The sequence below is a fragment of the Trachypithecus francoisi genome, unplaced genomic scaffold (assembly GCF_009764315.1).
Source record: "Trachypithecus francoisi isolate TF-2019V2 unplaced genomic scaffold, Tfra_2.0 Lachesis_group12, whole genome shotgun sequence".
Classification (NCBI taxonomy): domain Eukaryota; kingdom Metazoa; phylum Chordata; class Mammalia; order Primates; family Cercopithecidae; genus Trachypithecus; species Trachypithecus francoisi.
Window position 1 is genome coordinate 120,279,550 of NW_022681457.1, and position 11,815 is coordinate 120,291,364.

Consider the following 11,815-nt stretch of genomic DNA (forward strand, 5'->3'; position numbering starts at 1 on the left):
GGATCGCGGTCCAAGGCCAGCCCCCACTGCTGCAGGGCCTCAGCCCCCACTCTCACGTCCTGTGTCCTTGTCACGGTCCCAAAGTGCAGGAGCCCCCATTTGGTCATCTCTAAAATGGGATCATGTCGCTCTGCCTCCCAGGCTATTGGGAGGTGACTGGCGGACACTCCCACAGGTGGCTGACACACAGCGGGGTTCACGGGGGCACTGGGCAAACCGGGGCTCCCCCAGATTGCTGTGGGCAGGAAGGAGCTGTCCCGGGCTCAGAGCAGCCCTGAGGGGCTTTCCAGCAGGGGCCAGGGGAGAGGCCAGCGGGGCAGGGCCCCAGCCCGGGGAGCCCCAAGCTCCCTGCCCATGTCCTGAGCAGAGGCCTCTAATCTCAGGGGCTGCAGTCGACCAAGCCGTGGGCCAGAAACTCAGGCAGAAATTGCAGGGCCAGTGCCTTTATTAAAGCTCCACGGAGGGGCAGCTCCAAGGCTTGCACGCCACAGTTAGCCGCCATTGCCCAAATGACACACCGCATACCCCCCAGTGCCGCCACAGCCCCAAACCTGGGGCAGTCAGCACAGGACTATGCGCTTCCATTGCGCGGCATTCACCCACCCCACCACCACTTCAGCATAAACCGTGGAGTCCTTTCCCAGGCTGAACAGAGCCGCAGTACAGCTGCAGGGCCTGCCTGGGAAGGCGCTGCCCAGGCCCTCCCCACACCTGCCCCTCCCCACCAGGCGCCTCCCCACCTCCCGCTGCCTCCAACCGCCTTCCTAACAACACCCCTCCTCCAATACGTAGACTGGCCGCTCCGTCCATGGGAGGGGCTGCTCAGCCCCCGCCCCACCCTGGCGCTGGGCACCAAGCAGGAGGGGAACGGAAACCCCCTCTGGTTCTTTGGGAGATGAGGGGTCTGACAAAGTGGCCATCAGGGCGTCCACCGGTCCCCTGTAGACAGGGTTGCTGGGCGCTGCTCCTGGGCAGAGGCCGAGGTCTCTCCGGCCCGTCGCTCTTCATTCACCGTGGTCTGAGGCTCCCCAGTACTCGGTGCAGGGGGAAGGCCGGAAGGCTTCCCGGAGGCGGCGCGCCAGGCCTTCCCTGAGGTCCATCCGCGGCGCTCTCGGAGGCCTGGGCTGCGGAGTGAGGTGGCTGGTGAGGCCTGCGGGAGCGGAGGCCGGTGGGACGCGCGTCCTGCCCAGCGCAGGCGACAGACACCCCGGCCGCCACCCCCGCCAGGCTCGCCGGGGACGTTTCCTGCTCTGTCCCCAGCTGGGGGCTGGGCTGGCACCGCAGGAACTTCTCGGACAGCAGGGAAAGCAGAAAGGTGGCAAGGAGCGCCCTAACCCCTGCCCGGCCCCGCACGAGCGCCTTGCGCTGCCGCCGCACCGCCACGCTCCTCACTCGAGCACCGGCCTCACCGAGCGCGCGGATCGGAGGACGGCCGGGAGGCGGCGGCGGCGGCGCAGGTGGTGGCGGCGCCTTTATGGGCGCCAGGCGGTGGTACACGCTTTCCCACGCCCGGCAGCCAATTGGCGGCCACGGCCGGAAGACGCATGGCCCCCGCCCCCTAGCTCCGGGTTGGGCCGGGATAGGGACGCGCCCCCTCTCCAACCGGCCTCCAGCAGCCGGGTGTGGGCAGGCGTGGCCGGGGGACACGTGGGGCCTGGCCCGGAGGAGGCGCCTGCCCCTAAGTCCCTCCCTCAAACCTGCTCCCTCCCTGTTCCCAGCTTTCCGGCCACCTGACCTGTCCTCCGTCTGACAGTCTTCCCGCCTGGCCAGGAGCAGCCCCAGCCCCGGCGTCTGCCCAGGCTTGGCCCCCTTAGGGGTGAGGACAGAGGCCGCAGAAGCAGCTCCAGCTGTGGAAGCAACCGGGAGACAGAAAGGTCAGGGAAGAGGCTGAGCAGCAGTCACTGCACAGGGAGGCCAGGGCCACTGCTCCAGGAAGCCCCCACCCTCCTCCTGCACTTCCTGATAATCCAAGCCAGCGGCCACCTCCCCCAGGAAGCCCCCTGACTCCTCCTCCCTCCCCTGGGCTGCCTCTCATATTAAAAGGTCATCCCGGTGGCTCAAGCCTGTAATCCCAGCACTTTGGGAGGCCGAGCCGGGCGGATCATGAGGTCAGGAGATGGAGACCATCCTGGCTAACACGGTGAAACCCTGTCTCTACAAAAAAAAAAAATACAAAAAACTAGCCGGGCGAGGTGGCGGCGCCTGTAGTCCCAGCTACTCCGGAGGCTGAGGCAGGAGAATGGTGTGAATCTGGGAGGCGGAGCTTGCAGTGAGCTGAGATCCGGCCACTGCACTCCAGCCTGGGCGACAGAGCGAGACTCCATCTCAAAAAAAAAAGGTCATCCTTGGAGGTGCTCTGGGCAGTTGATTCCGGGGAGCAGCCCCCCATCCCAGCTTCTGCAAACCTGGTATTTGTTAACCAGCCACCCTGGGGGTCTTTCCATCAGCCTGGGGAGGCGGCAGTGCTGTCCCACACCTCAGATGAGGAGACAGGTCCAGGGAGCAGGCCTTGCCCAGCTCACTGCCCCACCATGTCCCTCTCCTGCCCCCTGCACTGAGTGACAGGATGGGCTGCTGAGTGGGCAAGAGGATGGATGCAAAGGGTGTGAGAGCCATGCAGGCCAGACTTGGAAGCAAGGAAGGTGCCAGCCCCAGGGACTCACGGCCAGAGTGTGGGGGCGAGTGATGGGTGGTCTGACGGTGGAGGCACGACGTCAGGCACGGCAGTGGGTGCCTGCAGGGCCCTCCTAAGCCATCCTTTACCCAGGCACCCATGATAAATGACGGCCCCAGGAAGGGTGCCAGTCTCAGGCCAAAAGAGAGGGGGTGGCAGCTGGCCTGGGTGGTTGCACAAGACTGCCCCTACGCCCCCAGCCCTGCAGACCTCCCACCCCCATGGCCAGCAGGGAAGTGCCTCCCCGTCACGAAAGTCCTGCTGGGGGTGGCCAGGTAGGCTGTGGCTGCCTCTCTGCCAGCCCCGCCTGCCTGAGGCCATGAATGGCCGGGAGCCTTTTGTGGGTGAGCAGCTGGCTGCCGGCCCTTTCTGTGGGGCTGTGGGAAAGTCCTCAGGCCAGCGTCTCACAGCCTCTCAAAGCCCGGATTATCTCTGGGTCTGCAGGACACCCTCTCAAGGACGCCCCCAACGTGGCTGGGGGCAGGGGCGCCTCTGCAGAGGCCCTGTCTGCTGAGCTCTGGCCCCAGAAGTCTCTTGGCCAGGAAGGGTCTCCTGAGTGGAAAAACCCCTCGGACACCTGGCTCCATGCCCCCTACGCCATCCGACTGCCCAGACTCAGAAATGCTCACCACGCCAGGCAGGCTGTCCTGGAGCCCTGGTCCACTGTTGTCCTGGCCTCTGGCCCTCTGGGGGAGGATGTGCTCAGCAGAAGAGCTTGCTGGGGGCTGCCAGTCCCCCGCCGACCCCAGGCCACGTGGCTGCACCCACAGCTGGGCAGACCCAAGCCAGGTCCAGGGCTGAGATCAGACTTGGAGATGCTCAGGTCTGAAGGCCTCAAGGCAACTGCTCACTTACTCAGCACCTACTGCATACAGGCCATACCTACTGCATACAGGCCAGGCAGAAGCTGCTCAGAGTCCTGAGAGGGGGGCAGGACCACAGCTGCCCCATCCCCACCGAGCAGGGGTGGGCCCAGCTCTAAGCGTAGCCGGCGGCCAGCTGGCCTCTGCCTGACCCCCAGCCAGTTCCCAGGAAGCCTGGAACATGGGCAGGGGTCGCCCACCCGGGAAACTGAATGAAGAAGGCGAGCAGAAGCAGAGCCTGGCAGTGCCTGGGGCGGGAGTCTGCCTGCTGAGGCCACTGTGCATGCCTCATCCACTCTCCGTCCTCAGCACAGGCCTTGGGTGGGACCGTTATCAGCTCCATTGCACAGTGAGGAAACAGCCCCAGAGGGCCCACCCACTGAGGGGCACTCCCTGAATTTGAACCCTGTGCCCACAGCTCTCCCCACTGGGCCATGTGCACATAGCCTGCATCAGGGGTAGGGCAGGGAAGCAGGTGCCTGCCTTGGTACCCTCCTGGCACCTAGTGCCATGCCAGGACCAGAGCGTGCAGGGGACAGCCAGGAGGCTGTGGGAACTGGAAGGTTCTGAACATGCCAGATGTGTGCGGTTTCCAGCGCGGTTGCTCAGGGAGCCTCGGCTGCTTCCTGGGCCTCAAAGGCAGCCTGGAGGGGGCCCTGCCGCCCGCTGGGACGACTGCTCCCCAGATGGCCTCTGAGGCCCGAGCTCAGCACACAAAGCCCAGGCAGCCCGTGGCGAATGAGTTTGTTGCCGCGCACGCGCCTTTTGTGCAGGATGAATGTCCGCGGAGGGGGGTGGGGTGTGGGAACCCACCCAGAGCGGGCTCCAGCCCAAATGCCCCTCCAGGCGGGGGAAGTAGGCGGATGCCTGGGGCAGCACACAGACTCGGTGCCAGCCCCAAGCCCTGACACAGGCAACCAGTGCCGGGCTCCCCTCCCTCCCCCACACCTCACGTAGGAGCCACAGGTGAGGGAGGGCTGAGGGTGGCTGCCACTCTGCTCTGAGGGTGGCTCCAGGACAGGGGAGCTGCCTGATGGGACTGGAGCCCAGTGGGCTGAGGGCTGCTGAGCAGGAGACTGGACACAGCCCCAGGGACTCCAGGGGCTGGGTCGGGGGGTTGGGGGGAAGCAGGACCTTCTGGAACCTGCCCTGGACACCTTCAAGTCCAGAGGGTGGTTGCCCTCCAGAAGCCAGAGGCTCCCCTGGTTGAAGCCAGGATGCATCTCAGTCCGGGGTTGGGGACAAGAGGCTGAAGGTCTCTGCCAGACCTGGCGGTCAACCAGAGGATGAAGCCCAGACTCCCAGAGCCCCTCCCGTTCCTCTCCCCCACCGCGGGACCAGCAGAACTCAGCCCTGTACCCAGCACGCAGAGGCCACTTAATGAAAAGGTGTTTCCTGCCCTGCTGGGCTGGCAGCCTGACCTCTCCTCTGCCTAAGCTGGCCAGGCCTTCCCCTCCCTTCCCTCCATCTGTGACGGTGGTGCTGTGTCCACTGCGCTGCAGCAGGTCCCGGGAGGCCCCCATCCGTGGTTGTTGGGGTGCCCCAGGCCTGGGTCCTCCCTGCTGGTCACTGCCGAGGGTCCCAACGCTGGGCTGGAAGCCCCTGCCTGAGACAGCTGGCCCACCATAATGGGGGTGGTAGGGGGGATGGGAGGCCCACTCGGCACCACACCCCAAAGAGAGTGCTGATAAAGGCCAGCATCCCCTGTAAGAGTTAGGGTAGGGGTTGGGGGCATGTCAAGGGAAGGGCTGGGATCCAAGGCTCAGAGAGAAATGATCACTGGGGCCTGGGACCCGAGCCCACATCTGTGCTCTCCCTGGCCCCCACATGCGGATGACAGAGGCTGACAGACGGAGGGTCCCCCCACCCTGGCCAGTGCTTACAGAGCTAGGGCACCAGATGGGGGGGTGCTGGCACAGGGGCAGTGCAACAAGGCCAGGGCCACAGTAGGGCCAAGCATCTGCAGGCCAGTGGGACGAGAGAATGGACTTCTAGACCCAGAGCCCCAGAGCTGCCGGCCCCCACCCAGGGCTTCCTAGGTAACTGACAGCCAGCAGCCCCTCCCACCCCCCACCCCGGCGGTGTGGCCCAGACTCCAGCCCCCCACAGGGCCTAATCTGCTTCAGGAGCAAGCAAGCTGCCATCCCACAAAGCCTCCAGCACTGCCCCAGGCTGCTGCTCCCCCTGGACTCTGCTCTCCGCAGAAGGCATATTGACCCCACTCTGTGTCTGTTTGGGGAGCCCCAAAGATCAACCAGGCCACCCCCTCAATAACCAGATGGGGAAAAAGGCAAAAAGGCAGCCCACGACCCCAGCGAGTTATGTGGAGCTGCCAGTCAAGCCGGGAGGGGAGCTGGGACGCTTTTCGGTACAAAGTGGGTCTTTCCCAGCAGTGGAAGAGCAGATCCGCGTGCATGCTCTGTGGCAGGGACCCGAGGAAGTGCTTGTGGCCAGCGTGAGGGCCAGATGAGCAAAGCAGGTGCCCGACCTGGGTGGGTGAGGCTGCCCACCTGCCCTAGCCCAGGGTTCTCTCCAGACTCGGCCACCACCTGGCAGCTGGGCCCTCGGTTTCCATGGGCCTCAGTTTGCCTCCCTGTACAATGATGAAGCCTCAGGATGGTGTGGCCACACCTGAGTGCACACTCACTCAGTCCCCTCCTGAGGCTCCCACATCAGCCCCAGAAGTGAGAGAAATGGGGCACAGCCCCGGGGCCGGTGAGGACAGCGACTGTGGAAGGCCCTGCCTGGTACAGGTGATCCTTCACTGCGGGTGAGGCCAGTGCTTATGAAGAGAGCCAAGCAGTCATCACTGCAGGCCACGTGGCCAGGCGCTGTCCTCCCACGCCACTGGTGTTGCACCAGGAGGTGGCCCTCCTGGACAGCCGCGGGTGTGGTGCCCGGCTGTGTCTCTGTACAGTGTTATGTATGGATGCCGGCTGTGTCTCTGTACAATGTTACTTATGGATGCTGAAACTTGAATTTCATCTTTTTCACATGTAGTGAAATATCCTTCTCTATTTATCTGTTTCAGCCGGTGCAGAGACCCGCTGACCTATAATCCCAGCTAGTCAGGAGGCCAAGACAGGAGGATCGCTTGGGCTCTGGAGTTCAAGACCAGCCTGGGCAACATAGGGAGACCCTGTCTCAAAAAAAAAAAAAAATTTAGAAACACTCTTGGGTGGGGGTGGGGGGTGGTACAAAATCAGTGAGAGGCCCCGACGCTCACTCCTTTTCTAAAAGCTTTACAAATATTAACGCGTCTGATCCTCCCAAAACCTAGTGAGGGGGCCTATCACTGTCTCCATTTAACAGATGAGGAAACTGAGGCACGGGTAGGGTTAAGTGCCCTGCCCGAGGTCCCACAGCTGGGGGACACCCTGGGACTCCTCCTGGCTCCGGCCTCCCCAGCCTCTAAGAACCAGGGATTTGGGGGCTGGGGACGAGCCTCCTGAGCGTTTCCTCAGCCCCTAACTCCAGAGCCCTCCCGACCCGGGCGAGCTGGGACGCAGCCCTCCCCAGCCCTCCCCAGCCCTCCGATGCGCGGGTTTCCGAGCCCCTCCCTCCGCGGGGCTGTGGGTTCGCGCTCGCCGGCAGTTCCCACACTGCGCGGGCGGGCGGCGAGGGAAGCGTGCCTGGGCCCCCCCGCGGCATTAGTGCCGGGGTCTGACTCTGAATGAATGAGGGCGGCGGCGGGGGGCGCGGGGGGGCAACTCCCAAAAGACCATCTGGCTCCGCGTTATAATAGAGCAATAAAGGGCTTGTCTGCCTTTCAGAGGTTGGGAACGAGCTGCTCTCTGACACCGCGGGGTTTTTAACCAGCTTGGGACGGCGACCCGGCCCTGCCCCGGGGCGCACGGGGGGTGGGGGGAGACAGGCAGGGCTGGGCGCGCGGCCACGTGGGCCCGGGCGGCCCCTAATCCCTGCGCCCGTGAGACCGCGGGCCGCGGGCTTTCCCACCGCCCACCCCTGCGCGCCGGGGAGCCCACCCCGCAGGTGTCCCCATGGCCTCCACAGCAGCCTGGCTTTACACTAGGGAAACCGAGGCCCGGAAGGCTGGGCAGGGGGAGCCTGAGGTTGTGCCCGTGCCCTCTGGGGTGTGAACTCCAGCGCCTTGGAGAAGGTGGGGCCTGGAATGGTGCACAAAGCTGGGGTCTCAAGCCTGGCCTGGGACTTGGGAAGGCTGCAGTCTGTCCAGGGTGCCCTCATGGGCTACAGGAGCCCCCTCGGCTTCAGGAACATATCCCATCTCTACAGATGCCCAGGTGCCCTAGGAGCAGCTGGTGTACCCTGCCCAGGGGTGTGGGCTACTGTCTGGGCCCCAGCGGCCTGTCAGGTGTCAGCCCCACGAGAATGGGGTCCTGGAGAACCCAGGCCCAAGCCAGGGCACCAAAGGGCTTCAGCTCAGTGGGCCTGGTGCACCCCCAATTCTCCAGCAAGGGCCTTTCCCCCTGAGGTTCTTGGGCCAGGGAGCCCAGCCACAGGTCCTAGTGGAGGGATGGAGCCTTACCTTAGTCAGATGAGAAAAGGAACCCTGGGCCCAGCGCACTCACCAGGCTCTCATCACAGCCTGGAGAGGAACCCTCACTGCCCCCACTCTTTCCTGAGTAAACTGGAATTCAACGTTGAGCCGCTGGCAGGGAGAAGGATCTGCGTCCCTGAACCACTTAATCTGAGTCTGTGGGTTTGAGACCCGCAGCCTCCACAGAGAGTCAGACCCTAGCCAAGATGGGCCTTGGATATGGTACCTCCACGGCCCAGCCCAGCCCACCCGTAGTGCTCTCACACAAGGCTTTAGGCCTGCCTTCCCTGTTCAGACCCCACAGGTCCCCATGTCTTGGGCCAGGTTGGTGGGAGATCAGGAGGTGGGTAGAGGGCCCTGCCCCCTGACTTGGTGCCCCTGGCCAGGTGCAGTGTGCCGTGCAGGGACTGGGACACCTGTTTGGGCCCATAGGCCAAATTTCAGGTGAGAATCAGACAACAGGTGACTTGCCTCAGCACAGAGACTCCTTCTGGGCTGGGGCTACCTGGGTGTGGAGGGGGTGGGCGCCACTCTGCAGTGCCCCAGCTCTTTCCTAGCCATCTTCAGGGTTTGTCTCACCTCCAGCAACCTGGAGCCAGGCCTCCTGAGGCCAAGATGAGCCTTGGCAGGGAAAGTCCATTTTACAGACCCATAAGCTGAGGCTCAGAGAGGAGTGGGGTGTGTCCAACAGTCTCTGAGTGAGAAAGACAAGCGCGGAGCCCAGCCTTGGCCTGGACCTGCCGCTTCCACCAAGCCACTCAGCGCCTGCCCCGGGGCCTCTCGGAAGGAAACGCACTCCTGGGGGACCCCTGCAGGTTCAAGCTGCTCCCAGACTCTGCACCCCAGCTCTGCACCCCAGCACACCACTGAAATGCCGCAGGAGACTGGGCAGTCTGTCTCCACAGGCACAGGAAGAGCAGACCTGAGGAACAGTGGGACCCTGCTGCAGGGCCTGGCCCGCTGGCAGAACCATTCCACACAGCCACCGTCCTGGGCATTGTCAGTGGCTGTCAGTGGTGCCGCTGGAGATGACAAGCAGGTCTGGAAGGCACCCAGCTCACAGCAGGGGATGTGGAGGCCCCACAAAGGTGGTTTAAGCAGGTGTCTGTGTTCCCAGCCTCAATAACCCAGAACCTGGGGAGTTGCTGCAGAGTAGGAAGTGAGAGGCTGACCCCCGTGAGGGCCCCAGGAGCACACCTAGACAGGCCGGCCGGTCCCCTGACTTTGTGAAGCCTCAGTTTCCTCATCTGTACAATGGACTTGATCATCATAATCCAAAATCACAGAGTTGCTGTGCAGATGCGAAGCCCTTCTGGGCTCTGCACACAGGGGATGCTCATTTGGAGGACAGACTGCAGAGGCTGCGAGCCCTGTCCCACCATAACCCAGCTTCTCAGCTGAGTCTCTTGCTGGTTGTGACACCCCTGGGTGCTGCCAACAGGTGTTACTCAAGGCAGACTCTCTAACCCGCTTGGGATGCTTAGGCCCCCAGGTAGAATTCAGGCCCAAGGGGTGATTGGGAAGGGGGGTGTGATGTCCTGACCTCAGCAAATGGGAGTGCTTCACATCCAGGGGAGGCGCCACATAGTGCAGAGCTCAGCACACAGCAGCGGCTCAGCACCCAGAGGACGATCTGCACACAAGAAGGGCTCTGCACATAGGAGGCAACGACACACAGGCATGCTTTCTACACAGTGAGGGCTCTGCACACAGGAGATGCTCTGCACACAAGGGGTTCTGCACACAGGAGGGGCTCTGCACACAGGAGATGCTCTGCACACAAGGGGTTCTGCACACAGGAGGGGCTCTGCACACAGGAGATGCTCTGCACACAAGGGGTTCTGCACACAGGAGGGGCTCTGCACACAGGAGATGCTCTGCACACAAGGGGTTCTGCACACAGGAGGGGCTCTGCACACAGAGGGGACTGCACACAGGAGGGGCTCTGCACACAGAAGGGGTTCTGCACACAGGAGGGGCTCTGCACACAGAAGGGGTTCTGCACACAGGAGGGGCTCTGCACACAGAAGGGGTTCTGCACACAGGAGGGGCTCTGCACACAGAGGGGACTGCACACAGGAGGGACTCTGCACACAGGAGCGGCTCTGCACACAGAGGGGACTCTGCACACAGGAGCGGCTCTGCACACAGGAGGGGACTGCACACAGAAGGGACTCTGTGCACAGGAGGGGACTGCACACAGGAGGGACTCTGCACACAGAAGGGACTCTGCGCACAGGAGGGGCTCAGGAACTGCTATTTACTTTAGCACAGTGTGAACAGGGAGGCCTATCCAGCCTCCACCTTGGATGATGACAGAGCTCTCAGCCCACCCTCTGACCAAGGTCACTCCATGTCAGGGGTGCAGAGACAGGCCCAGCAGCTCCCAAGGACATCAGACCCCCCTTCCCCAATCACCCCTTGGGCCTGAATTCTACCCTGGGGCTTGAGCATCCCAAGCGGGTTACAGAGTCTGCCTCAAGTAACACCTGTCGGCACCACCCAGGGGTGTCCCAGCCGGTGGGGGAGACCCAACTGAGAAGCCAGGCTGTGGTGGGACAGGGCTGGCAGCATCTGCAGCCTGACCTCCACCCCAGGAGAAGGCGCTGGCCCCTGCCCACCTTTCCTTGGGCCTCGGCTTCCCCACTGGACTCTGCACGCCCTGACCCCCCTCCTGGGTCTGAGCGGCACACAGCAGCACCTCCTGTGGGAAGCCAGTGTCACCCTGGGGAGGAGTGGCTGATCCTAAGCACTGAGGGCCGCACCCTGAGCTCTGTCCCTTCTTGGTTCTGCCGCCAACTGACTGGCAGCATGCCCCTCGCCAAGACCCGCCCCCGGGTGTGGTGGGGGGAGCATGACCGTGAGATGTGGGCAAGTTACTTTGCCCCTCACCATCTCTGTCCCTCACCTGCAGATAGGGATGCACTTACCTGCCTCGGAGGGCTGCCAGGGCCCTGGCTGAGCACTGTTCCTACTGGGCAGGGCAGGGTGGGGGCACTCCTGTCAGGGTTTTTCCCCACAGTCACCCCAGGGCCCAGGGCTCACGTGGCACAGAGCAGTGCTCGGCCAATGCGGGCACTCTGGGAGTGAGGGCAGTGGGGCAGGGTGGGGACGGGTGGCCCAGATGAGGACATCTGAGCAGGCGTGAGCATTTCTGGGCACATGCACACAGATGCATGCATAGACACACATGGGCACACACGCACACCCACACCGGTACACACAGACACATGGGCACACACACGTACACAAGCACACACATTGGTACACAAACACATGGGCGCACACACACTGGGACACACAGGCACAGGCACACACACATGTACACACAGACATGGGCACACACACCCACAGGGACACAGACACATGAACACAAGTGCACACACACACTGGTACACACATACAGACACACACAGACATACACACGCACAGGTGCACTCACACAGGTGTATACACAGCAGCCTCCTGGGACGGGCGCGGTGGCTCACACCTGCAATCCCAGCATTTTGGGAGGCTTAGGCGGGTGGATCACCTAGGGTCAGGAGTTCAAGACCAGCCTGGCCAACATGATGAAACCCCATCTCTGCTAAAAGTACAAAATTAGCCGAGTGTGGTGGCACGTGCCTGTAATCCCAGCTACTCAGGAGGCTGAGGCAGGAGAATTGCTTGAACTCAGTAGGCAGAGCTTACAGTGAGCCCCGATCATACCACTGCACTCTAGCCTGGGCAACAAGAGCGAGACTGTCTCAAAAAAACAAA

General features: G+C 63.0%; 2 protein-coding genes across 2 annotated transcripts; both read right to left on the reverse strand.

The window, feature by feature from the left end:
• Positions 1–427: 427 nt before the first annotated feature.
• Positions 428–1,628, reverse strand: LOC117093423. Its single transcript, XM_033228644.1, has 2 exons — positions 1,410–1,628; positions 428–1,124 (listed from the first exon to the last, which is right to left on the reverse strand). The coding sequence occupies exons 1-2, from the start codon at positions 1,544–1,546 to the stop codon at positions 920–922; spliced, it is 342 nt and encodes a 113-aa protein (XP_033084535.1). The 5' UTR covers positions 1,547–1,628; the 3' UTR covers positions 428–919.
• On the reverse strand, positions 428–5,540 carry LOC117093422. Its single transcript, XM_033228643.1, has 3 exons — positions 3,304–5,540; positions 1,736–1,847; positions 428–1,150 (listed from the first exon to the last, which is right to left on the reverse strand). Exon 1 carries the CDS (start codon positions 5,058–5,060, stop codon positions 4,143–4,145), a length of 918 nt encoding a protein of 305 aa, XP_033084534.1. The 5' UTR covers positions 5,061–5,540; the 3' UTR covers positions 428–1,150; positions 1,736–1,847; positions 3,304–4,142.
• Positions 5,541–11,815: the final 6,275 nt, after the last annotated feature.